This window comes from Danio rerio, chromosome 19, assembly GCF_049306965.1.
Source record: "Danio rerio strain Tuebingen ecotype United States chromosome 19, GRCz12tu, whole genome shotgun sequence".
Classification (NCBI taxonomy): Eukaryota; Metazoa; Chordata; class Actinopteri; order Cypriniformes; family Danionidae; genus Danio; species Danio rerio.
The window spans coordinates 29603007-29629717 of NC_133194.1; the positions used below are offsets into that span (position 1 = coordinate 29603007).

Genomic DNA, 26711 nt, shown 5'->3' on the forward strand with positions numbered 1-26711 from the left:
GTGTGTGTGTGTGTGTGTGTGTGTGTGTGTTTGACCTAGCTTTCTTTTGGGAACAAAATCACCCTAAAAAAAAAAAAAAAACATATCCAGACATAAAATAAATTTGACTTAACCTTTATTTTGTGAATTTCTTTAAAAAAAAAGATGGGTTGGATTTGCATATACTGTACAATCACTGGCCACTTCATTAGGTACACCTTACTAGTGCCAGGTTGGACCCCCATTTTCCTTCAGAACTGCCTTAATCCTTTGTGGCATAGATTCAGCAAGGTACTGGAAATATTCCTTAGAGATTTGGGTCCATATTAACACGATAGAGTCAAGCAGTTACTGCAGATTTGTATAATGTGAATCTCCCATTTCACCACATCCCAAAGGTGCTCTATTGGATTGAGCTCTGGTGACTGTGGAGGCCATTTGAGTACAGTAAACTTTTTTTATGTTCAAGAAACCAGTCTGAGATGATTCACGCTTTATGACATGGCGCATTATCCTGGAGGTAGTAACCATTGTTGTGTGTTCAGAGATGCTCTTCTGCAGACCTTGGTTGTAACCAGTGGTTATTTGAGGTACTGTTGCCTTTCTATCAACTCAAACCAGTTTGGACGTTCTCTTCTGACCTCTGGCATCAACTATGCATTTGCGCCCACATATCTGCAGCTCACTCGATATTTTCTCTTTAGATTATTCTCTGTAAACCCTAGAGATGGTTGTGTGTGAAAATCCCAGTAGATAAGCAGTTTCTGAAATACTCAGACGAGCCTGTCTGGCATCAACAACCACGCCACGATCAAAGTCACTTAAATCACCTTTCTTCCCCATTTTGATGCTCAGTTTGCACTACAGTAGATCACCATGACCATGTCTACATGTCTTAATGATTTGCTGCCATGTGTTTGGCTGATTAGAAACTTGCATTAACAAGCAGTAGGACAGGTGTACCTATTGAAGTGAATGTAGATTAGAATATAGACTACTGTTTGTAAAACATACACTGACATTCAAAGATTTGAGGTTGGTAAGACAGGGTCGGTATTAAATTGATCAAAAGTGACAGCACACCAATGGGGTTGTACAACGAAAGGTCAGTTTAAAAATATATGTCATTAATCCTTCAAATCCTGATTGATGTTTCAAAACTTTTGTATTGACTTGACATTATAAAGGGGTTCATATCCATTATATTAAGATCTATTTATTACAAAAGATGGTGGTCTATGGTCTATTTTTCAACATCTCTTGATTACGGTTTGGATATATTCCGTAATAAAAAAATAAACTAAAACATATATAAAAAATCTGAAATAAAATGTTATAAAAATAAAACACTTTATCAATTTTTATTTCCTTTTATATCAGCCATTCAGCTATTAATTTGAATTTAGCTAAGTTAACTAAAATGGGAAGCCATCTGGGTTTCTGCAGGTTTCACCAAGTTAAATGAAGTTATGAAGGAAATTTTAGACATCTTCAGGGCTAAATGCTTAGGATTTTTTTCTCAAATATCCCAGTTCAAATAGATTTTCACTTGCTCTATCAAAAAATGATTACAATTTAATACATATATTAATATTATAATAATAATTTAATTTAAATATTTTTTATTAATTTTCAAATATATCCATTTACAAACCCTATAACCATTCCCAAGAATAGAACAAAACATGGCAGTCAATTACTTCAGTCCACAATAAAAGTAATTTAATAATAAAAATATAGGTAAGGTCTGTATTCTCAGCAGTAAATAAAACTTATAAGCAAATGTTACTGTAAGAAAAGTAATTAAATGCCATTTTTAAATAAAAAGTAAAAAGTTTTATGGAGATGGATTGTTGGTGATTGTAGGGGTGTTAATTGGGTAGCTATGCATGAACAAAGGAACATTAAGATATGTTAAAAAAAAAGATTTCAGACCTACAACACAACATTTAATCTAATTGTTTAATCTAGTTGTTAACTAATTAACACCTAACTCCCCACAAAAAAAAAAAAAAGTTAAATAAGTAAGCGGAAAAAAGACAAAAAATGAAATAAAAGTTACAAAAATAAAAAAAGTGCATAAAATCACAATCACACTTATCAAAATAACTCAAACTTAAAAGAAAATCTATTAAATTATGCCGTTGCAGTCGGGAATTTAAAACATGTCACAGTTCCCTCGAGTTCATCCTGTGTGCATTAATAATCTTTTTTTCCCCCAATTTAAGTATGTGGTAAAAATAATTTGTTAGTATTTGGTTGTTTTGTTGTAATCAACTGCACTCACATCACAAACTCTCTTAGATTGTAGTTAAGTTATTTTTTTTTATAAACCTTCTACAGCAAAATAACCATGTACTGTCAATTCATCATCAGTCTTTCAGTTTTTGACATGACCACCGCAACATAAATGAAATTATTATTATTATTATTATTATTATTATTATTATTATTATTATTGTTATTATTATTATCATTAACAATATTATATTAATTTTGTGAAGATAGCTAAAACTGACTACATTAAACAGGTTACTGCATGTTTAAAGTTATTACACTCTCAGAAAAAAAAAAAAGATACAAGAACTGTCATTCGGGCCATACCTTTTAAAAAAACTTTTTTTTTTTTTTTGATACTATTATACACTGTTGGTACTAATATGTACCTGTTAGATATCAATATGGACTATTTTGATACAAATATGTAGCTTTGGAAAGAAAAGTTAATGTCAAGAGTTAAAAATAACAATATAAAATGTGTTTATGGCTGCTGTTTATTTACTTTTAGTTGAGATCAAGTTTAAACCTTTGCAAAAAACTAAAAGAAGAGCTGAACATACAGCATTTGCTGCGCTGGTTCAGGTCGGTCCAGGTGCCATCAGGGAGACACTTTCTGACCTTTGGTCCAACAATTACTCTGCTTCCTCTGCAGATATACTCGATTTCATAATCCACCGGCAACACCTGGACACTGCGGATCTGCACCCAGACAAAGACAGGAAGAGAGAGAGAGAGAGAGAGAGAGAGAGAGAGAGAGAGAGAGAGAGAGAGAGAGAGAGAGAGAGAGAGAGAGAGAGAGAGAGAGAGAGAGAGATGTTAAACACTGTGGTATGAAGCACTCACATATTTGTTACACTGTTTATTTAGGTTTAAACTGTTATGGTGTTCGTTTCTGATTTTTTTCATTGATAAAATATTTCTTCACATATTTAAAGCTTCAATCATTCCATTAAAGCAATATATTTTATTTTATTTGAAAGAGAGATAGAGAAGAGAGAAAGAGAAAGGGTGTGACAACACATCTCAAACACCTACACTGATGTTTGAATATCCGGTACTGTGTCAGTGTGAGTACTTTCATAAACACTTTTATTCAGCAAGCACACTTTAAATTGATCAAACATGCTAGTGAAGACATTTGTAATGTATAAATAAATACATGCTGTTCTATTAAACTCTCTATTCATCAAAAAATACACACACACACACACACAAAAAAAAAAAAATTCACAAATATAAAATGATATAATGAACATTTTCCAAAATATCTTTTTTTTAAGTAATGTACTTTTTTAATCAATGATGATACACTAAACTATAATATAAATGTTTCAATTACAAATTATATTGTATTATATTGTATTATATTATATTATATTATATTATATTATATTATATTATATTATATTATATTATATTATATTTTATTATATTATATTAAATTAAATTATATTTTATTAAATTATATTATATTATATTATATTATATTATATTATATTATATTATATCATATTATATTATATTATATTATATTATATCATATTATATTATATTATATTATATTGAGCATATAAATATCAAATTAAAAGTGTTTACCTGTTCCTGGGTCAGACCCCTGTATCTGATCCCTCCATCTCTAGGTGGTCGAATAATAGCACAACCTGTTGTAAAAAACACAGATTATTAAAGATAGACAGACAGACAGACAGATAGACAGACAGATAGACAGACAAAGAGATAGACAGACTGATAGATGGACAGACTGACAGAAAGATATATAGACAGAAAGACAGATATTCAGACAGACGGGTAGATGGACGGATGTGCATACGGACAGACAGACGGACAGACAGACGGGATAGATAGATAGATAGATAGATAGATAGATAGATAGATAGATAGATAGATAGATAGATAGATAGATAGATAGATAGATAGATAGATAGATAGATAGATAGATAGATAGATAGATAGATATACCATTTTCCACAAGCGCAACACTCATTCTGTCCATTAGATGGCGCTCTTTCCATTCTGATGCCAGAATTAAGTGAGTAAAAGCAACAGCGACAGCCATGATGGAAGCTTCAGTAATGACCTGAGTTTTTTTTCCACCACCCAAACTCACTATTCGCTGCCACCATGATGGCTATGTAAATATATGAACATTTTCCAGCTTGTTAGATTCTTTAAATGAGCTTCAAAAGCAGAGTCCATTTTAATCAGAGACATCAATGTAGCCCATATACTACTAGTAAACTGGCCGGCACTAAATTTCCCATTATATTTGAGTCATTCATGCCTCTAATCTGCGTAAATGTCTGCGTGTCCCCTGGGCTCACGGCTCTGGCAGGGATTTGCTGTCAGAATGAAAGAGCGGCGTAGCTGTAGCCTGTTATTACAGCCCGGTTCACCTACAGTGTCAGCAGCTAATTACAGTCATCGCCAAACCCAGTGCCCAGGGGCAAGACAGACCAGCGTGACTGCCGTGTTCACACTCGGATGTGTGTATTAGGCTCATTTTGTGTGTGGGGGTATTTTTAGGGACAAAAGCATGAGCAGCATTATCAAAATCAAATGCTGCCATTGGCTTGCTGTTCGCAGCTTTGAAGAGACTCTAGAGTCATTTGAAATGCCAAGCCTACACTGCACAACATGCATTTTGGCATTTCGTGCAACTGTTTTTAAGAAACCACATACACTGCTGATTAATACTATATTGACAGTCTTTTAATGAAGGATCAGTCCTGTCTTGTATGGGTCAAAATGGTTGACGACTGACAATGAATGGCACTTGGTTAGCTTTACATATTTAGTGATATTTTTACCATTACTATTTTTACCAATGTTTTTCTGTTTGTTTTTTTAAGTTAACTGTACCCATAAACTGTCTGCATATAAAGGGTGGTCTGGGGTGGACAGTACATGCAAACTCCAACACTGCTAAACTAATTCATAAAAGATGGTTGCCTATGGTGGGTAAACTACTTACAAAATTGTAAATTGTGAAAGTTGTTGTTAGTAATTTAATCTAGATAATAATAATTAAAGTATTACTTTTGTAACTACTTTTGGAGTACTTTTAGATTACTTTTTTTACCTAACCTTCTTTAAACTGTCCATTAAACATAACATTTTTGTATGATAAAGCAAAAAGCAACAAAATATTTATTCTTTTTTTTTAGCTTAGTCCCTTTATTAATCAGGGGTCACCACTGTGGAATGAACCGCCAACTTATCCAATATATGTTTTACTTAGTGGATGCCCTTCCAGCCGCAACCCAACACCGGGAAACACCCACACACACACACACACACACACACACACTACAGCCTCTGCTTATTTAATTCACCTATAGCGCATGTCTTTGGACTGTGGGGGAAACCGGAGCGACCAGAGGAAAGCCACACAAACCAGGGGAAAACATGCAAACTCCATACAGAAATGCCAACTGACCCAGCCAGGGCCTTTTTGCTGTGAGGCGATCGTGCTACCTACTGCGCCTCTGTTTTTCACTTGTACACTCATGTGACTATTAACCAATGTCAGAGAACTGTGATTATGCCAATGTGTTGTTGAATAAATTAAAATATTGTTACCTTCCTCAGAAATATTTCAGTAAATATTTTATTTTGCAAATGGGTTTTGCTGACAGCATCATTAAAAAACCATGTGCTGTGACTATCCTTTATCAAAATTCACACATCATTCAAGAAGTGAAGTTTATTTATAAACTAATTTCGAGAAGATCACATGATTATGATTGCTTGTGGCTGGTCCTGCATTATTCAATTTATGATTCACCAATCAGACGATTCCTGAGCCACTATAAATACCTAAGTTCCATATCACAGCCATCTTCATTTTGAAGAATCCCGCCTTCCACCCTACTCCTCCTCCTTTCCTAGATGGTTTCAACTGTTGCCTCACAGCAAGAACGTCACTGGTTTTAGTCCTTACAGTACCAAGCCAGTCAACGTTTCTGTGTGGAGTTTACACTTTCTCCTCGTGCTCACTTGGGTTTCCCCTGGGTTTCTTTCCACCATCCAAAAACATGAAATTTAAGTTAATTGACTCATCCAAATTGACATCATAGACATGCTCCTAGTAAATAGTTATCTCTTAAGAGCAATCACTATCTTTTCATTAGCTACCACAGCAGGGGAGTTCTCGAAATCTACCTGAGCTCAAACTCCCCTCTCACCTTGCAAATGGGAGGGAGCCCTGGGTTCGAGGATCTCATGAGCATGCCAAACAAGCTTTATAATCAATCATCAGCTAAGTGTGAATTCTTGAAATCATGATAACAACATAACTCTTTAAATAAAGTCAACAAAGGACTCCTACACCCTGCATACTAACATTAAAGAGACCAGTCACTCAAAAAAAATAATAATAATTTGCTCACAATTTACTCACCATCGAGTGGCTACAATACTTTATCCTTCTAATTTCTTTTGAACACACAAAAAAGATATTTTGAAGAAATCTGAAAACCTGTAACCATTGACTTCCATAGTAGGAAAAACAAATACTATGCAACTCCATTGTTACAGGTTTCCATCTCTCTTTATAATATCTTTTAGTGTGTCCAACAGAAAGAGGACACTCAAATAGGTTTGAATCAAGTGAAAGGGGGAGTAAATAATGACAGAATTTCATTTTTAAGTGAACTATCTCTTTAATAAACATAAACATAATAAACATTTACATAGCTGTGGGACTACTTGCCCAAAGTCTCTAGGAGTAAATTATTATTTAGTCCAGACTTACAGAAACAACAGTTACTGTATGTAAATAAACTGGATATCATGAAGTTGCTGTATTTATTTAGTAACTTGGATAATTAATTGTTTCAAACTTGCTCTAATTTAGTTTCCCCCCAAATTCATTTACATGATGTTAACATGTCATTTTATAATGAAAATATAGTCTAAGTAATCAGACATGGAAGAGTAAACAAAAAATGAGATTCACTATAATTGTGTAAAAGAGTAACTGTAATCTGATAAGAAATATTTTAATTTAAAATGTAAACTACTCTAATAATCAGTTATTTTTTGTAATCTGATTATTTAGTCCAGATTATATGTAATCAGTTATTACCCAGCACCATAATTTAATGTAAATTGCCTAGAAACATGGTTAAAGTAACTATAATATTGAGAATACATTGTACAATTTTATCCACAATTTTAACTCGGTGACAGTCTATTCAAATGTTCCAAAATAGTGAATCTCTTGACTTCAATGTTTCTTATTTACTACCATAATTCACGAAACGATGCCAATGGCTGTAGCTTTCTTCAGTTATCACTGTTTAAAAACAATCGCTGTGTGTCCAGGCGTGACTTATAATGACAGATCAGAAGATATTCTATAACAAGGGATATTCCACAGCCATTTATTCCTGTTCAACAGGCCATAGAACAGGACAATTATGCATAGGGAGATTATATACGTGAGGATTTATGTACTTATTATAGCTGTCAGACATCTAATAGTGTTGATATTGTGTTTCATTAGTCGTTCAGCTTGGGCAGAGCAGACTAGCTAAGCTTGTAATATCTGAGATAGGAAGGATGCAATTAGAGCTGGATGGAGAAGACGTGAGGAAAAATTCAATTCTAGATTCTGACTGATGTGACCAGTGAATAAGACCTTTTTACACATTCAGCATATCAACAGCCTAATAAACACAAATAAACAGAAGATCCACACTTAAACACAAACACACACAGTCAGGCTTAAGTACTTAATGTTGTAACTAAAACTATTACTTGCAATAAATCTGTAATAAATATGGTAATAATAAATACAAATTCCAATTACAAAATAAATAATTAAAAAATAAATATTATTGAAACTAATATAGATGGAACTACCAGTAAAAAACTATAAAAAAATAATACATAAAAAAACCACTAATATAAAAAAATATTAATAACTGTGTGATATCTGTGTATATACTGTGATATCAGTAAATGAGAGGCATTTTGAATTTGTTTTCACAACGAAACACATGAGATGTCGGTTTTAAATAATATGTTTAATGTAGTTAACATTGTTAAAGGTTGATGATGAGGACTTATATTACACCTGTCAAATTACATCGAATTAACCCTATAATTCCAGAATATTGCACAAAATGTAATGATGACATTGGAACTCTGTTTCATTGTATGTGGGAGTGTGGACAGCTGCAGTTATTTTGGAAAGAAGTGCTTAGTGTGGTCTGAAATGGCTGGAGAAAATGTTCCTTTGGAACCAAAACTTTGTTTATGACATATATATGCTGAAAATATGTCAGTAAATAAACTAAATGTGTTATAGCTTTGGTTTGGAAAAATACCCAAAGGCACCTGTTCTTGCACAATGGATAAAGGAAATGTCTGATAATCTTGCTCTTTGGTACTTTTAAAACAGAGTGGTCTTCTTTCATTTCCCAGAGATGGGTTGCGGCTGGAAGGGCATCTGCTGCGTAAAAACTTTCTGGACAAGTTGGTGGTTCATTCCGCTGTGGCGACCCCGGATTGTTTGCTGGGTTTTGTAATTTAATTAAAATCAATAAAAATCAAAGTTGAAAAAAAAAAAACTGTGTTAAAGGTTTTACAAAAAAGTTGATTGCCACAGATTTTATCACTCAATCAATTAATCAATGTATTATTTGAATTAGTTTTTATCTATGACTGAAATGGGCATCCGAAGCTGATAAGATGTGCAAGAAATCAGACTAACACAAACAGTTTATGGGCAAAACCTGACAAACCTCTTAAAACAAAATGTCTAAGCAATGCCAGATGAGAAAAAAATGAAATACACATTTAAAAAGCCAAATTTGGAAGTTTAAAGTTGGATAAACCTATATTTAAAAAAGCTCTCAGACACAGGCTTCAGCATTACCTGCAGTTATATTACGTGAGGCCATTGCGAGTGAGAAAGACCCAAGGAGAAACAGCAGAACAAGCGAGAGCGCCATCCTTCCACCTACAGAACGAGAGAAAGAGAGCGGATCAGCATTATCAATAGGGGATCAGGTAAGTGTCAAAAAAAAAAACACAATCTTATTCTTAATATGTGATTCTGGCTGTGCTTCTGAAAAACCTGAAAAAGGTTCCTCCTGATACTTTTCGTTGCTCATTTTCTTATGAGACATCAACAAAAGGGTGATTTTCAGCCCAGACCCATTGGAAATATGTGCCTCAGCCTACATTTTTGCCAAATACATTGTTCTGGGTATGTCTGGTTACATATTTCAGATAATCTGAAACTTATTGTACGTTTTGTTGTACGTTTCAGTTACACGTACTTATTGCAAGTGCCAATGAGGAATGTACAAGAAAACATACTCTGATTTATACAATCATACAAAAAAGTACAATGCAACTGCATACATACATAAATACATCTTGCTTTCACATTGCTTTAATCACTTTTGTGTAACTGTGCCGAACTCAAATTTGAGTGCTCTACACAAGTACAACACCATACAAGGTGAGCTACTGAGCAAACTGACCACAGAAGAGTTATCCATATAGAAATAGATCAATGCTATCATGGCAATTAGTAACTTTTTGATTTGGTGGCTAATCTGTATGAATTTGTGTGATCTCATTCGTACAATTTAGTACGATTTGCTTATCCCCCAATGATGGTTAGGTTTAGGGGTGGGGTTTGGGTGCCGCACCTCCTTTAAAAAATGTATGAATCATCCTTAAATTGTCTAATTTAGCCACTGAACTGACAAAACGTAAAATAGTTGTCTCCTCATGAGTCTGAATAGGTGATTTAAATATATATGGTTAAAAATCATAGACACTATTAAACTATTTTGTGGAATTTATTTGGTGTTGTGCAAGGAACTAAACAAAAGTATCCTTTATTCATTGATAATATGACCCTGTAAATATCCTTAGTGTGAAAAGGAACAGAAATTGTTGGCATCATACTGCCCAGTAGCATTCATTTACCTAGACTCTGCAGTCAAGCCTATGTTTTAAGTGCATATTTCACAAACCTAGGCTAAATCATGTTTTTCCATTGAGCCTGTGTTTGTTTGTTCTATACATATCACCTACATTAAACCATAATCTACACTTGTCAAATGTAGACATAATAACCACACTGTGTAGACTTTGAGCTCTTTTGACAAATTGTATTCCACAGTACTCTTTCCTGAGTGCTCAGCATCACAAGTACAACAAAGCACCATTCGAGCTTCTGAATACATCAAAAAATGTGTCCATTTGTAGATGAACATGTCATGAAAAATATCTTGTTTCATATCTTGTTTTCAAATCGTGGTCATCTTTTATGCCTTTTGAAGTCTTTTTGCACAATACTTTTTTGCAGTATTGTGCAAAAAGCTGCACAAAATATAGCTTATTTGTCTGTAATGTGTTCCTCTTATCATAATTCGTGGGGGAAAGACAGTTGTTGTTATTGTACAACCTCCTAGTGTCTATTTTAACCAGAAACCAAATCTTTATGGGCATTTGTGACTTTTTCCAGTATAACAGGTACATTTCAAGCATTTCATTTCAAACTGGAATAATATATTTTAAATATTAATTACAGAAAAATGCTTAAGTGTGATATAGATAACATTTAATTTTATTACTGTTAGTTACTGTTTGACTTATTGTTAAAGTATTTAAACCACTAACTGTGTTGAAAACCACTATTCAACTATTTTGTGCTTTAGACCAAGATATAGCACATACTTATGTATTTTCATTATATTTTTTAAAAAGTTAATGAAAGATTCACTGAAATTTCACAATAACAGAAAAGTAATCAACTATTGATGAATCCTATTTTGTACCAACGAATGAGAGAAGAATAACGAAATGCTTTAAATAATTTTCAGAGTTTCCCGCCAGAGAAAGTGACATCACTTGGAGCAAGTTGTGCTTATTTTATCATTGCTTTAAAGGTTGTTATGCATATTTATAACCAATATAACAGAGTTGACCAGGAGTAGGGACATTTTTATATCGGAAATTACAAATTATACACAAAATTGGTGTGTCATGGAAATGTTTATTTAAACTAGTAGAGCAAACACACAAAACAAATGACAATTGCCACAATCACCAGCGACCATATCCATATAACTCACTGGAGAACTACAAACCTGCCATTAAAAAAAACTACAAATTCTGTCATGCAACTCACACACACCTGTTCCGGTTCTTCGTTGATTAAACATACACACAGCTGGAAGCTGCTCAAGGACTGACTACACAGACTATATATACTGCTCTTTTTTTGTCTTGTTGTTTGGTTATCCTGCAGCATTATGAAGCATTTAACCTGTCTAGTCTTTCCGTGTTTAGATCCTTGCCTTGTTTTCTTCTTACTTTCTTGCCGCTTAGACTGACCTTTTGCTTTTTTTTTGAAAATACAATCTTGCATTAACTTAATGCTTCTGTTTTGCTCCTGTTTGGACCATTGCCTGTCTGACTACTCTTATTAATAAAGAACTGCATGTGGATCCTCAACTCTGTTGTCAGCATCCTAATGTTACAAAGTTAGGGCTTAAATATTTAATGATACATGTATTCTTGAGGAGGAGGAGACAGTCAAAAATAAATCTTCAAATTAAAGACAAAATGTCACTAAATAAGGTTAATCATAGGCTACGTTCACACTGCAGCCAAATGTGGCCCGAAATATAAAAAAAATACTGAAATACGGGAGACTTATGGGAAAAACGGGAGTGTTGGCAGGTATGATGGAATCTGATCTTTTCAGTTCAGATTTGTGCCACTTTCATATGTAGTATTAAATCAGACACAGATCTGATGTTTTGCAATGCAACCGTAATGTGAACCATCATGTCGGATTTCATGTGACTTTTACATAATCTCTGAGCGACATGTGTCATCATTCTGTGCTGCAAACATCATCTACTCCTCAGCAACATATAGAATGGCACACAGGGCAACTACTTTACCACAGAAAGTTCATTTTGAAAAATAAATTGAAGGCAAAACTAATACTTGTTCACCAATCTGGTTGAAGATTGGGGCATTGGTTGATTGTGAAGCTGAAGAGTGTCTGGGGGTGTTGCAGATAGGGGATCTGTCCGCAAAGGAGGACGCATTTTTATTTTAAGGGAAGCTTTCTCTTTGAGAGAAAAAAAGGGCAGGAACTCAAGCATCCAAGCCCCCCTTCTGCACGTGCCTGTTGTTAATCACAAAGTAAAATTAAATAACTCCTGCAAACAGAGATACAGTAAGCCATCTCCGCTTTCACAGTTCAGTCTGTGGCTGCTCATTAACCCTTGATGAGTTCCCTACACCGGTGGTCATAGAGACGCACACATGTAACCGAAATCACATATTAAAAATGGACCCTGGTTGATAAAAACAGGGTGGAGAGTGATTCTTTAAGGATATAGACTAGCATGAAAGTGCTTCCTGAAGGACAAGAGCAAAGGAGGAAGTGAAGTAGGAAGACACACAAGGGGAAGAGGCTTGAGAGAAGGAGGAACGGAGCGTGGAGAGAAGCAGAAGGGTAGTGAGGAACAGATCACAAGCTGCACTTGTGGACAGACGGCCCTTTTGAAATCTCTGAACAGCTGATCTCCTCTTCGAGATTCACAGTTAGTCTACCACGACCGACCAAATGAGTCACTCGCGGCAGGGAGCCTTCCCGTACTCAGCCTACAGATCTGTTTAATATCTGCATCAAGGTGCGAGCACTGCCCAGCCGCCCCCCATCAATATTCCCTTTCCGCCTTGCTGCTTTCTGACTCAGACGCGCCAACAAGCACCGCTGTCGGTGTGGATGGGGGTGGACAAGATGAATGATAGCCATTGTTTCAGTCAATGGCATTGATGGCATTTTACTTGCAGAAGCTTTTACATAGGGATTGAGACTCATATGTGGTGGATGCTTTCAGTTAGATTGGCTGAAGGGTGTTTTCAGAAAACGATTTTACAATTTTTCTGTGACTCTTTCTGTAGATCATTTACTTTGATTTTTAATCATTCATCAAAAGTAATTCACTCAAAATTGAATTAAGTGACTGGTTTTGAGACTTTTATAAAATTACTGACTCAATCAATCCATTCAACAGTGTTTCATTCACTTTATTCATAAGTGAATCATCAAATCATTATCCCAATATTCATTCATCAACACTGGATTTATTCATAAACAGTGGCTGTCTGTACGAGTGAGTCAACTAATTATGAATGAAACAGGTGATTTTATGATGAACGATTGAAACAGTGAATAATTTAACAATCAGTCTAGGGTTTGGCATCGTATGATGTCTAATGTTAAACATCGCGATGGACAATGGCATCATCGTAGTAGGCTTTGGTGAATTAATTATTAATGAATAATAAGTTAATTCATAACGAATTACAGTTTTTCTTGATTGCTTTGACCTGGTTAAAGAAACTAGGATCCACTCCATTTTTCTCATCACTATCCCAGCAAAGCAGAAAACATGTCTTGCAAAAATGTACAGTAAACTCTTTCTCATTGGATTGATACATTTTCCCCAACACTTTTCAAAACAGTTAACACGGATGTCATTTAAGCAGCCAAAACCCCATAGTTTTAGCTATGGTAACCAAACAGAAACCATCTATTCCTAACCATTAGAAACTACCAAGATCAGTATAAAATCTTTAATTAGCAATCAGTCTGCAAACCTTACTAAAAAAAGATAGGTAGGTCTATGGTAAGGTAGGTCTATGTTGTTTTTGCCACACACACACACACACACACACACACACACACACACACACACACACACACACACACACACACACACACACACACACACACACACACACACACACACACTTTATTTATATATACTTTATTTATATATTTTCATTTTGGTTTACATGTGTTTTCTGTAATATTTCTTTCTTTCTTTTTTACAGTATTTCAGTTTTCAACTACATTTTTAAAAAAATGTCATGGATTCAACAAAATTTTAATCAAAGCATTTCTTATTCTGGATTAAACTATTTGCAAAAAGGCAAATTTGACGTAGCCTACATAAAAAGACAACAAACGGCACTGGCAATAGGCCACAAAGGCAAGCAATGGAGCACTGATTCACACTGAGTTCTGTATTTTGTAATTTGTTGTTCATTGTGTAATGATTGATTGAAATAGCTCATATACTTGTTTGCAAGTCGTGTTGTTTAAAGGCAAATTTTGCTTTTGTTGCATGTTTTTAATGTTTGGCACGGTTAGAGCCTTTTGCAAGCAAAATGTGTCATTTTGACCATGAGTGTCACTGTTTAGTTAACTGTTTTGAAAATGTGGAGTTTTAGTTGACATCTGCATCAAAGCAATCAAGAAAAACTGTAATTATTTGTAGCCTACCTTTTCAACTACCTGACCCACATGGTCTTTGTTTTATCCATAACCAAATCATGAATAAATAAAGATAAGTTATGTACACACACACAAAACACGTCAATCCTTTTTTTTTCACAGGACTCTGGCATGATCAGGCAGAGTGATTAGTGGCATTAAAACGGTGTCGATAAACTTGGTTAGTAAAAAAGGTACACAACCAACAGTATCTGAGGGTTTGGCTAAAATTATTAAGTACAAGTGTGAAAGCAAAAGATTAAAGTAGTGTACTGACGCTGTGACACGTTACCTGATAGATTAAAAAAACTGAAGTGTCAATAAATAGAGACAAGATTAATTAAATATCACGTTTAACAACTACAGTGAGACCTGATCCAGTGGTACATCCTTGATAAACTGTCCGACGTGCATTGCTCTCCAGGGTTTGTGCTCAAAGTTCTCTGACTGCTGGAGCTCAGACGCGCGCATACGCTGCAGCGCATATGTGTGTGTACAGTATGTGTATGTGGTCATGTAATGTGCATTTTTAGCAGTATCGTGTGGAAGGAGGGTTTTTCAGAAATGCTAGTGTGGATATGGATTGTTTTTGTTCTAAAATGCCATTTTAAATCTAAGACGTATTAGTGTAAATCGGGCCTAAGTGTGTATTTTTTGTGAGCGTTTTGCTGATGCTGATGGATGATTGCGATGCTGGCTCAGCATCGTGATGTCTATCGGCCATCCCCTAAACCAATCAGATTCATTCAAATCAAATTATTAATTTAGCAGGCTTCATTTAACAACACTGACTTATTATTTAAGGAACAAGTTACAATATTTACTGAGTCATTGAATCGATCACTTAATCATCTTATTCAAAAATGTAATTGACTCAGAAACAAAAGATTAAAAAGACTAAATTAGTAACTTGATCATTTTAAAAACACTGAATGATTCAAGAGACTGTTTTTTATGAGTTAGTCATGGAAAACTTGGCTCAGCAGACTCATTTAAAAATACTGATTTATTCAGGATTAAACAAGCGACTGTGTTATTTAGCAAATCTATTCATTCAGAAATATTATTTAAGGTACAAAACATCACTTGTGTTGCTTGAACATGTGTTGGTATGAAATGTGCATCGTAAAAGATGCACCATACATATGAATCTTGCAAATCCACCTAGAAAATGGTATTAAGTGACTAACAAAGAAAACTAACAAATTAAGTGACTGCTTTTTGAGACATTCATTTAATTACTGACTCAATCAATTAATTCAACAGTGTTTCATTCACTTTATTCATAAGTGAATCATCAAATCATTATCCTAACATTCATTCTGCAACACTGGTTTCATTCATAAACAGTGGCTGACTGTATGAGTGAGTCAACCGATCATGAATGAAACAGGTGATTTTATGATGAATAATTGAAACAGTGATTAATTTAAAAACCAATCATATTCATTCTGGTACAAACAAAGTTTATGTGTCACTAATTATTAATTCAGCAGACTTCATTTAACAACACGGACTGATTCATTAAAAGTTACAATATTTATTACGTCATTGAATCGTTCACTTAATCAGCTTATTAAAAAAACTCATTGACTCAAAAACAAAAGATTAAAAAGACTAAATTTGTAACTGAATCATTTTAAAAACACTGAATAACTCATGATACTGTTTTTATGAGTTAGTCATGGAAAACTTGGCTCAGCAGACTCATTTAACAATACTGATTTATTCAGGAATAAAACAAGCGACTGTTAGTAAACAACTCTATTCATTCAGAAATATTAATTGAGGAACAAAACATCACTGTGTGTTGCTTGAACATGTGTGGCTATGAAATGTGCATCGTAAAAGATACATGAATCTTGCAAATCAACCTAAAAAACTCTGTAGTATGTTGCGGTTTCCAACAGAATCACTGACCAACTGTCATTAAACTCATTACAGCCAATTTCTACTTGCAGTTGGAGCTTGGCGAGCAATAATTTTGCACCTTATTTACAACACTGAACATTGAGTGCACATTGAAAGGAAGATGCAATAGCAGGGCAAGTTCATAAGTCCCTATAATGAGTGTGGAATTGCAGGGGAGCGAATAAGAAATGTGCTTCAAAGGGCTGGAAAACCACTGAGAGACAAATCTGGGACGTAGAGCACGTAAAGCACCGGCTTCACACGAAGAACTGGGGCCAGCACACACGCACACACACACACATTCACTCACACACAATCTGATTAGACAGCCAACAATCAACCAGGACTAATCTACATAAATTAATTTCACCCAAATGATATGCTAATTTGAAATACAGGTAGCAAAGCAGGAAGACTCGACTCCAGCAGAACGCTTTACACTTCCTGCGCTGTAATCACAATGGAAGCAATTTCTGGAGATTATTCACGGCTTCTAACTGTTCTCAAAGGAGTATGAACGAGTATATGAGGCATAACACATTTCATCCCACACTATAAAAGCAGACGAGGCTTTCCGTCGTGGGAGCGCAGTGCGTTGTAAAGGCGGGTTTTGCATGAAAGGCAGGTTAGGATTAACTTCAGCGGCGCTGGGAAAGAATTCCATGAATGCAACGAGCATATGGAGTTGCCGTACAGACTGCACAGATAATATTAAATAAAAAAAAACAGGGAATGACACAGAAGCTAGAATGCTGCCTTGCTGTCTATTGCCTACATTGGCAGCTGTCTTCTAAGGGGCTGTGCACACAGTGTACGTTCTCCTATACTGTCTGCTCTAATTGTTGGTCTATGCTAAATATGGACTAGGCAAGCATCTTCGTCGATTACAGCAGGAGAGTGTCATTTGTAAGATGCTATGTCAAGTTAAAAATAGTTTACGACATGCTGTGCTTTAATTCAGTGTCGCTTTAAAGCAACAGACCCATTGGATGAAGCTGATCGCTGCTAATTTACATATGCTCACTTTGAAGTTATTTAGATTTTTCTAAATAAAACAAAAATGTCAGGGGTATGTTTTATAAAAAATATTATTAATACTGTTGGTAGTTTATTCTCCTGTCATTTTTGCTAATTATTATGCATGCTGTCTTAATGAGTGCATATGCTGTAAATGCTAGATTGTGTACTGTATGTACAATGTTTGTATTCTTTTTTTTTTATATTTATTTGTTACCCTCTGGACCATTGAAAGCTATTGATAATAATTAATATGCCAACACAAAGGGTTTAAAAACAAGAAATGACAACTAATAAATACTTTTAAAAATAAAAACAAATCACTTTTAATGTCATATCATCAGCAGCAAGTGAAAAGCTTAGGTCCTGGCTCCAGACGACAACATACTCCCAAAAAACAAAACAGTATACAATTAGCAACGTTGGCAGTAATATGTAGAAAACAATAAATAGGTGTACACATAGTCTGACTGTTGGTGGGAAATTATTGTAGGCAATATTAATATTTTACATATTATTTTACATAATAACCTAACATACTGAATTTGAGGCTTATGAACATATTACATACAGTACATGCATTCAATATTCTTGTGAACTGAAAAAAGGAACAGAATTGTTAAGTATATTTTAAGAATAATTGCAATAAATCAGCAAGTACCACTTAAATTTAAAATTTTAAGTAAAATAGACTGAATTTCTTGCAATTATTTCTAAAATATTCTTCAAATATTCTTTATATTTTTAAGATTTATTCTTTTATATTCTTTCAATATTTTTACAAATTCAGTGCAAGTATATTGAATGGGTGTATGTTTTGGGTAACACTTTACAATAAGGTTTATTAGTTAATGCATTTACTAACATGAACTAATCATGAACAACACATGTACAGCATTTATTAATCATAATTGAACATTTACTAATACATTATTAACATCCAAGTCCATGCTTGTTAACATTAGTTAATGCACCATGAGTTAACATGAACTAACAATGAACTACGGTATTTTCATTAAGTAATGTTAACTAACATGAACAAATACAGTAGTAAATATATTGTTCATTGTTTGTTCCCGTTGGTAAATGCATTACTTAACATTAACTAATGAACCTTTTTGTAAAGTGTGACCGTTTTATGTTCATAAGCATTAAAGGTGCAGTAGGTGATTGTCTTCAGAAACATTTGCTCGTTAAAAGTGTCTTCACATTCTAATAATAATGATTAAAGTAAATTATCTAAATGTATTTATATGTATTTTTATATTCTGGGTAAAGCATAAGACAAAAAAAAAAGTTCATCCAATTAAAATTTGTCTGGCTGACATCTCCAATAATTCTGCTAAGTTGCCCAAACTGTCAACGAATGTAGATCTGTACATCTGCGCAGCCGTTCATGCAGATCCGCCATTTTTGTGTGCATACGCACCACATTCATGTTAGTTTTGCATGCTGGAGAAAGAATGACACCTTGGCTGAAGTATTCCTTTTAGACAGGTCATTTTATGTTTTAAAACTATTTTAGTCTAGCAAGCTCATGTAGATTTTGTTGTTGTACAAATAGGTTATATGCACAGAAGTGTTGTACAGCCACTGAAATCTTCTGGCAAAAGACTGATGTAAGTATTTTCAATTTCATAAGGCACCTTTTACAGCATCGATAATGTAGTTTTTTATTTAGTTTAACAACAAAACCAAAGTAAATAGCACTAGTCACCTAGCCTGCTTTACTAAGGTGTAGTTGCTCTCCCTATATTGTTTACCTCGCTACTTTGAATAGTCGGTGTGAAATAGCATGTAAGTGTGGATTAGTAATAAGTGTAATTCCTGCAAGCACGAAACATACAGTAGTCGTTTTAGGACAGCCTGTGAGAGTGTGAGACCAACAATCCTTGCATACATAAAATATTGCACATTATGACAATATTTGCTTGCTAACTACATAACTGCAAACGTGCTAGACATAATACAGTTTTTGTTTAGAATTGTAGTATTATAAAATAATATAAAGTTTCTTAACTGCTGAATGACATGATCTATGTGAGTGGGTTGTCTACTGTCATCTTTAACATGAGGGTTTATGATTTCAGGAGGTGTGTCTTTGGAAGGCAGAAGAGGGATTGTGTTTCAAAGCTATTATGCTAATGGATAGCATATGGGAAAATCACCTACTGCATTTTTAACATCAGTATTTTTGGTTAGAATAAACAAATATGGAAAATGATGTATTAGTCATCATTTCTTGTTTTTAAACCCTTTTTTGTCACATTATTAATTTATTAACAGTTTAAAATAGTCCACAAGTTAACAAATGAATATACAAATGAATATATATATATATTGTGTATATATATTGTATTATATATATATAATACAAACAATCCACACAATCTTTGCAATTATATAAGCTCATTAAGACTGCATGCATAATAATTAGTAGAAATGACAGGTGAACAAATTCCCAGCGGTATTTCGTGTCAAGTCGGCTACACATTAGCAAAGGTGTACAGGAGTTAATGCCACTATAAATGTGCCTTCTGTTGTGTTACGCTCTGTCTAGCTGTTTTTAATGCTAGAATGTCTCCAGTGTGGATGCGCCCCAAGGCATGATAAAAATGTAACCACACAAGTGAGTGATTTAGAATGCTGCACATAAACTCTAAGCAACACATGCACTGCATTAATTAAGGCTAAAAGAAAGTCTTGATTCCGAAGAATGTGGTGTTAGCATGTTGCTAAGCTAACAGTGATAGAGTTTACATGTGTTACTGCTCTGACCAAAGACTACACAAATGCCATGAGTTCTTTAAAAGAGCCCCTATTAAGGTTTTTTTGAAAATGACCTTCTATGTAGTGTGTAACACAGCACTAAGTGAATGAAGACATCCAGCTGAGGTTTAAATCTAAAACTATTGATTATTTAATGAAATAGTCGACTCAGATACTAATAAATTAATCCTGTTGGGTTCAGATCTTTTGCTTGAATGCATCGATGTCAATACTGTACATCATAAAATATATAGCACTGGTTCTGGTAAAACGTGAACGTGCCTTTCCCATCCAGACACTAGAGGAGCGCGGGGGATAACGGGACTGATCATGACACGAAAATGACGATTACTGATCGATCGAGATTCGGCTGTGGGGAATAAAGAGTAAGTTCATTTTCACAACAATATTACAGTGTGGCCAAACTAGTGCTGTTTTTGTTCCTGTCATTTTTCTAATTTTTTGATATAATAACCTATGCTGCAGCGCAGGAATCGCAGGCTGTTTGCTAATAAAGGAAGAAGCAGCAAACACTATTATGTATGGAACTTTGTCAGTAACTGTTGCAGTTCATATGGACCAGTTTCTTCTTCCTCTGGATCATAACATGTAAGTGCAATTAAAATGGTTGCCTCCTTTTGTGTAGTTCGCAAAATATGTATTTAATTGTGTGTTGTAACTTGTAATCATTCCACGCAGCTTGTAATCATTTATCTACTATAGATCAGAGCTTGTACTATATCTCTCAGGTTAAATCTTTATGGGGCTATTCACATATTGCGTCCAAAACAATATTGAAAATGCAATGTGTGCTTCTTTTTTTACCTATTTAAATGCGTTTGTGAGCTCGTGATCCTCCACTGTTTGCCTTCGCTATGGCCACCATCAGCTGTTTCTCACATGCACTGCACTGTCAGTTTTCAAAATAGTTCAACTTTTGCCATGGTGTGGATTAATACTGAATGTGTGTCATTGTTATTAATTTAAGTGCATAGCTTTACTGCATATTAAATCACACAATTCTTAATTTCTTAATGAAAGTAGCATGTTAATATCTTACAGCAGCTAAGTTCTTACTCTGATTATTGGATATAATTGCATTATTGGTGCACAAATAAATAAATTAACTGTGACATGCTAATATAAAAAAGCACAAAAATAATAGATAAAGAAGTACATCAATCAATATTTACAGTAAATACATCATTTGCATTTCTCGTGAAACATCCACCTTCTTTTTTTTTGCAGTGTTTGATTTCCTTGCATTCTACATGTTCACTGTGAACCATGTGTAATTCTGTTTTTCATTTGGACCAAAATAAAACACAATAATGTGGTCTGCACTTTGAAACAACCATCATGTTTGTAGCACACCTTAAAATATTATCTTAGGAAGGCAGTTTGCCAGGTTTTTAGAACTGCTATCGAGAAAGAGAGATGCTGGTGCAGGCTATGGTGAAGAAGAGATTCTAACTGCTGCTTTGTTATGTGAAAATGAAGCTAATGAAAAGCGCTTGCTGCAGTGCAGGGTGAATGTACACACACACACACACACAGTCTCTGACAGTGGCATGAAGACAGGGCTCCACCTGAGGCGTAAAACTGACCATTTGCTAGCAAGCTCCGTCTCGTCTGTCTCTCCATCTCTCTGGCTTGCTTTTTTTTCTGGGCCACAATTGTTTTCTTTATTGCATCCTTCCAAAATCACTGCTGTCTTTCGCTTTCCTCCCAATTCAGTCGACTTTTATCTCTCTACAGAGCAATTACTTTCAATCTCTCCCCCTTCTATCTTTCTAACTGGCTTGTCTCATGAAAACAACAAATCTTTCACTCAAGCGTTTTCTCACACCATACGCTCATTATATGCAGCTTTTTTGTAATTTACAGAGCCCAAATCACCATCATAATCCCTACATACCATCCTCCACCAAAATAGTCAAGATGTGATCACAAAGTACTATTTTAACAATTGGTCAGTGGAAAACACACTTCCCACTTATCTGAAACAAAGGTAGAAACGTCCTCCACAGAGTCTCTGTTGACTACAGCCAACACATATTCAGTTGGTAAATGACAGGTGACAATCTCTGTATGGACAGTGAAAGCAAAGCACGTCTCTTTCTGATTGGAAACCAAAGCTGAAAACAGCCTAATTCTGTTGCCAGGCAACCATTCATGTACCCTCCTTCCGTTTGCTCTTTGACTGCTGTCAGACTTTCTTGATGTTTTAACCCCCGGTGACATGCCGTCTCCCCCACGCCTCTGTAAACGAAGCCTCTCTCTGCCATCTGACTGCAGAGGTGATGACTGAACTCCACGCTTTCGCCGCAGTGTCTCATCAGCGCCTCGTCTACCGTGAATGTGTGGATTAGAGGTTTGCACCTGTGCAGCTAATATTACCCACAATAGAAATAGTATGAGCATGTAAATTGGCATGAGATGAGGGACCTAAACTGGGCAGCACTTAGGCTGTCAGAGGAAATTGCAAAAATTGTACCTTAGTAGGGGTACGCCAGCTTGTCACTAGGGGTTTAGCTTTGTTATATTTAATATGATTTGTACATATTAATATGAGTAGTATCATATTTACCCTTGCTTTTTAGGAGAAAAGATGGCCCCTCAAAGGTGCCCTAGATAGGAAGCCCGGATGGAGCAACTGTATACAAGTGTCGAGTCGCATGAAGGAGGTCCAGATGGTGACTTTTGTTTTGTGTTTTTTTTTATGTCTAAAGTTATTGCATTTCTGCCGATTCCCACCTCTGAATGAGTGAGTTTGAGCAACTTGTAGCATTCAGAAAAAAGCAACCCCCCGCAAAGAACTCAACACAGAGGTACATAAAAACCTGTTGCCAACTTGCGATGCTGTTATTGCAGAGCAACACAAATAGCATTAATTAATTAAATAATTTTTTTATGTCTAAAGTTATTGCATTTCTGCCGATTCCCACCTCTGAATGAGTGAGTTTGAGCAACTTGTAGCATTCAGAAAAAAACAACCCCCCGCGAAGAACTCAACACAGAGGTACATAAAAACCTGTTGCCAACTTGCGATGCTGTGATTGCAGAGCAACACAAATAGCACGCAGAAGTATACTGTAAATGCATGACTACACGCAAGGCAGGCGCTGTGGGTCATGCTGTTTGCTTGACGCAGAAGTATAAATCAGCATTTTAAGAGAACTAAGCAGCTGCTTACGGCCCCGCCGCCACTAAAGGGCTCCAACAACCCGCTAGTGGTCCAAGCCGTTTGCTTTTCTGAAATCATTTTTATTTGCTTTGTACAAATAGTCTTAATTGACAGTGATTTGGCACTTATATATATATATATATATATATATATATATAGGCGATTTAAAACATGATGCAAAGAATCAGGAATTGATAAAAAAAAAATAGATAAATAAATCATCCAAAACATGTAAAACCTCATACCTAAAAGCATAAAAGCACATTAAAGACTTTACACATGTAATTAAACATTCACAAAGCTGTATAAAAAACACAGTTCTCTGGCACTGTGAGAGCTGCTGTTTAAAGAGAATGAAGCAGCCACATTTTAAAAATGTAATTTGGGGTCAAATGTGTATGCCTATTCATTTTTTTTTGCAAAGGAAAAAGATTAAACAAATCGTAAATGGAGAAATCAGTTAACCATTTAACATTTTTTCACCTCTAGTACAAATCTAAGATTATCAATGACAAAGTGTATAATAGCCTCTGCAGCCACTGGATTTATGAATGAGCTCAGCAGGCGGACAGCAGGAGATGTTTAGTGCCTGAACACATCACACCACATGTAGGTTCACACTGTTAGAGCAATCCAGTCTCTGGAAGTGATCAAAAGTGGACAAACTCGAAAAGTTTCACAGTCCATTCCATCTGTACTTAGCACTTGTCCACTTGTGATCAGATCGATGTAAACGCATATTATTACCAGGTGTAAACAGGGTCTTGTTCACCACACACACTCTCAGAAACAAAAGTTCAAAACCTGTCACTAAGGTGGTGCCTTTTTAAAAAGTAAACTTTTGAACCTTAAATGTGCACATTAATACCTTAAAAGAAAAAATTTGGGTAACACTTTATTTTGATGGTCCAGTTGAGTATTAGTAGACTGGGTGCTTAATATCTGTTGATACTGCTGCTAAACAGACATTTACTGTAACTGACCATAAGAAATGTCAACTTGCACTAACCCTTACCCTAAACCCAACCCAACAGTCTACTTATAATCTAATGAGAATTAGTTGGCATGTAGATGCAATGTAACTTAAATTCAACAAACAGACCATCAAAATGTGTTTTGTGACCCAATTTGGTTAAAGTACTTGACATTTGTACTTTTTAGTTAATAATATGTACATTAAAGGTACATATGCGGCCATGTAAGGTGCAAAAGTGTACATTTTGAAAGGTACCACACCAGTGACAGGTTTCGTACCTTTATTTCTGATAGTGCACCAAATATAGATGAAAATAGCACCAATTATTATAGCAGGGATTATTAGGCTATGACTGGTAAGGGAATTTAGCCAGAACACAAGTGTTACACCCTTATCTTTTAAGAGAGATGCCATGTATTTTTTTTATGTGATTACTTTGGTTTAATGTTGCACCCAAATGATGATGTTTCTTACAGCATAGTTTCCCTGACAATAAACAGACTTCCTACCACCAAAAGCAATCACGTTTTTCCAAAAGGTTTCCTATACAGGTACAAAACAGGCACAACCCTGCTTAGTTTGATTGGGCAACCTGTCTTAGAGGCCATACCCATTTTATTGTGTCTAAAAACTCAAGACAGTGCTCAGGAATAGTTTTTTAAGTGCAGCATAGCACACATGTATCCAGGCACAACACTTGTAAACATTCCCCTTCTTCAAGATCTTTTTGTTGGTCTACTACTGCTTTGGAGAATGATGCACTCAGAAAGATTAAAGTGGCGAGCATAATGATCATACGCATTTGAATGGAGAAAGGACATTCTGTGTGAATTAGCCTTTAATGGCCCATTTAAATGAGTATGTTACTGTACAGTTCGGAACACTTTTATGGAATATTTCCACTGTCAAAAGGTACCTAAAAGCAAACTGTACCGTACTACTTTTTGGGTACCCTTTGCAAAGGGTACCCAACAGACATTACATCATGATACTACATGCATATAATAACGAACCATGATTGACCCGAGCTCAAACAACCCTTGTCATTGTCTTGATGTACAGCCACAAAGCCAAGAAGAACCAAATCTGCCGTTTGTTTTACGAGGCCGTCTAAAAGTGCAAGCAGTTTTACTTTCTCCAGGGAGCTCAAACTTCATGAGCGGATGATAATAGCGTGCGAGTCATTATTGAAGTGCTTCTGACACCTGATCCTTGCAGAAAGGGACAAACGTGAGAGTGAATCGAAGGACAAAGGAGAAAATGATTCTTTCAGCAGCCTAAACCAAAAACAAACTGCCATGTTTATCATCGCCTTTGACGAAATGACGAAAATACCTTTTAACAAATGGTTACATGCTGGTGAAGATTAAAGATACAGATGGGAGGTTTGCTCCGACTTTGCGTTATATTTTGTGTTGTTTTTAAACCTCAATAAAAAACTAAATGTATGCTTTATGTAGTTTTACTGTAATTGGTAACATATTGGAGACTGTAAGGGTCTGTATGTGTTCATATATGTTGCAGTTGTTTATTTATTTTAAACAATTGAAGACGTTGCATTGATCTACAGTTATAATCATATTATTTAAAAGAAAAGTTATTAGTGAACATTTATACACAAGTATTTATGTGTATAAAGCATCTGTTTTATGAGAAGTGCTTCTCATACGATATATGAACAACCCGTACAGCTTTACTTTGAGAGAGGCTTCTTCAAGCGAGAATACCGTTGACTGAAACTTTCTGTCAAACACCACACCCACCAAAAGGGTACCCTTGGTATTTTTTAGGCAGTGGAAATGCAAGCCTGATAAAGGTGACCCATACCAACGCGTATCGTACCGTACTGTACCAGCCAGTGGAAAAGGGCCATTAGCTGCAGGTTGTTATAGTTGTGTGATGGGCTGCTCCCATCATGTTTTATTTTGGTTTTGTAGATCGTATGGTTTGTAGGGTGTTGTGCACTGGTTCAAGATAAAATAGTTGATCCTTTTTGTAGCAGATAGCTTTGTGGGGTTCACTCTGACAAGTATGAGTCCCAGTTCATACTTGTTTACTAACCTGTCTCCCTCTCTCCTGTCCATGCTACGTCCTCTTTACTATATTCTGCACAGTCAGAAATTAAAGTACAATAGCTGCCACTTAAAAAAAAAACACTTTTGTACTTTTTAGGTAGTAAAATGTACCTTTGATGTTCCAATACGGACAAAAAGGTACTTCCCCAGTGACAGCTTTATTAG

General features: G+C 35.2%; 1 protein-coding gene across 3 annotated transcripts in view; it reads right to left on the reverse strand.

Moving 5' to 3' along the window:
- gabbr1b (gamma-aminobutyric acid (GABA) B receptor, 1b) overlaps positions 1 to 26711 on the reverse strand; it is a 227480-nt gene that overhangs the window by 152709 nt on the left and 48060 nt on the right. For all 3 annotated transcript variants that reach the window (XM_003200605.6, XM_005170102.5, XM_068215287.2), the window contains exons 2-4: positions 9164 to 9247; positions 3856 to 3920; positions 2820 to 2958 (exon numbers count right to left, since the gene is read on the reverse strand). In XM_003200605.6, coding sequence (XP_003200653.2) covers positions 2820 to 2958; positions 3856 to 3920; positions 9164 to 9239 — 280 coding nt within the window. In that variant the 5' untranslated portion in view covers positions 9240 to 9247. The remainder of the gene's footprint in view (positions 1 to 2819; positions 2959 to 3855; positions 3921 to 9163; positions 9248 to 26711) is intronic.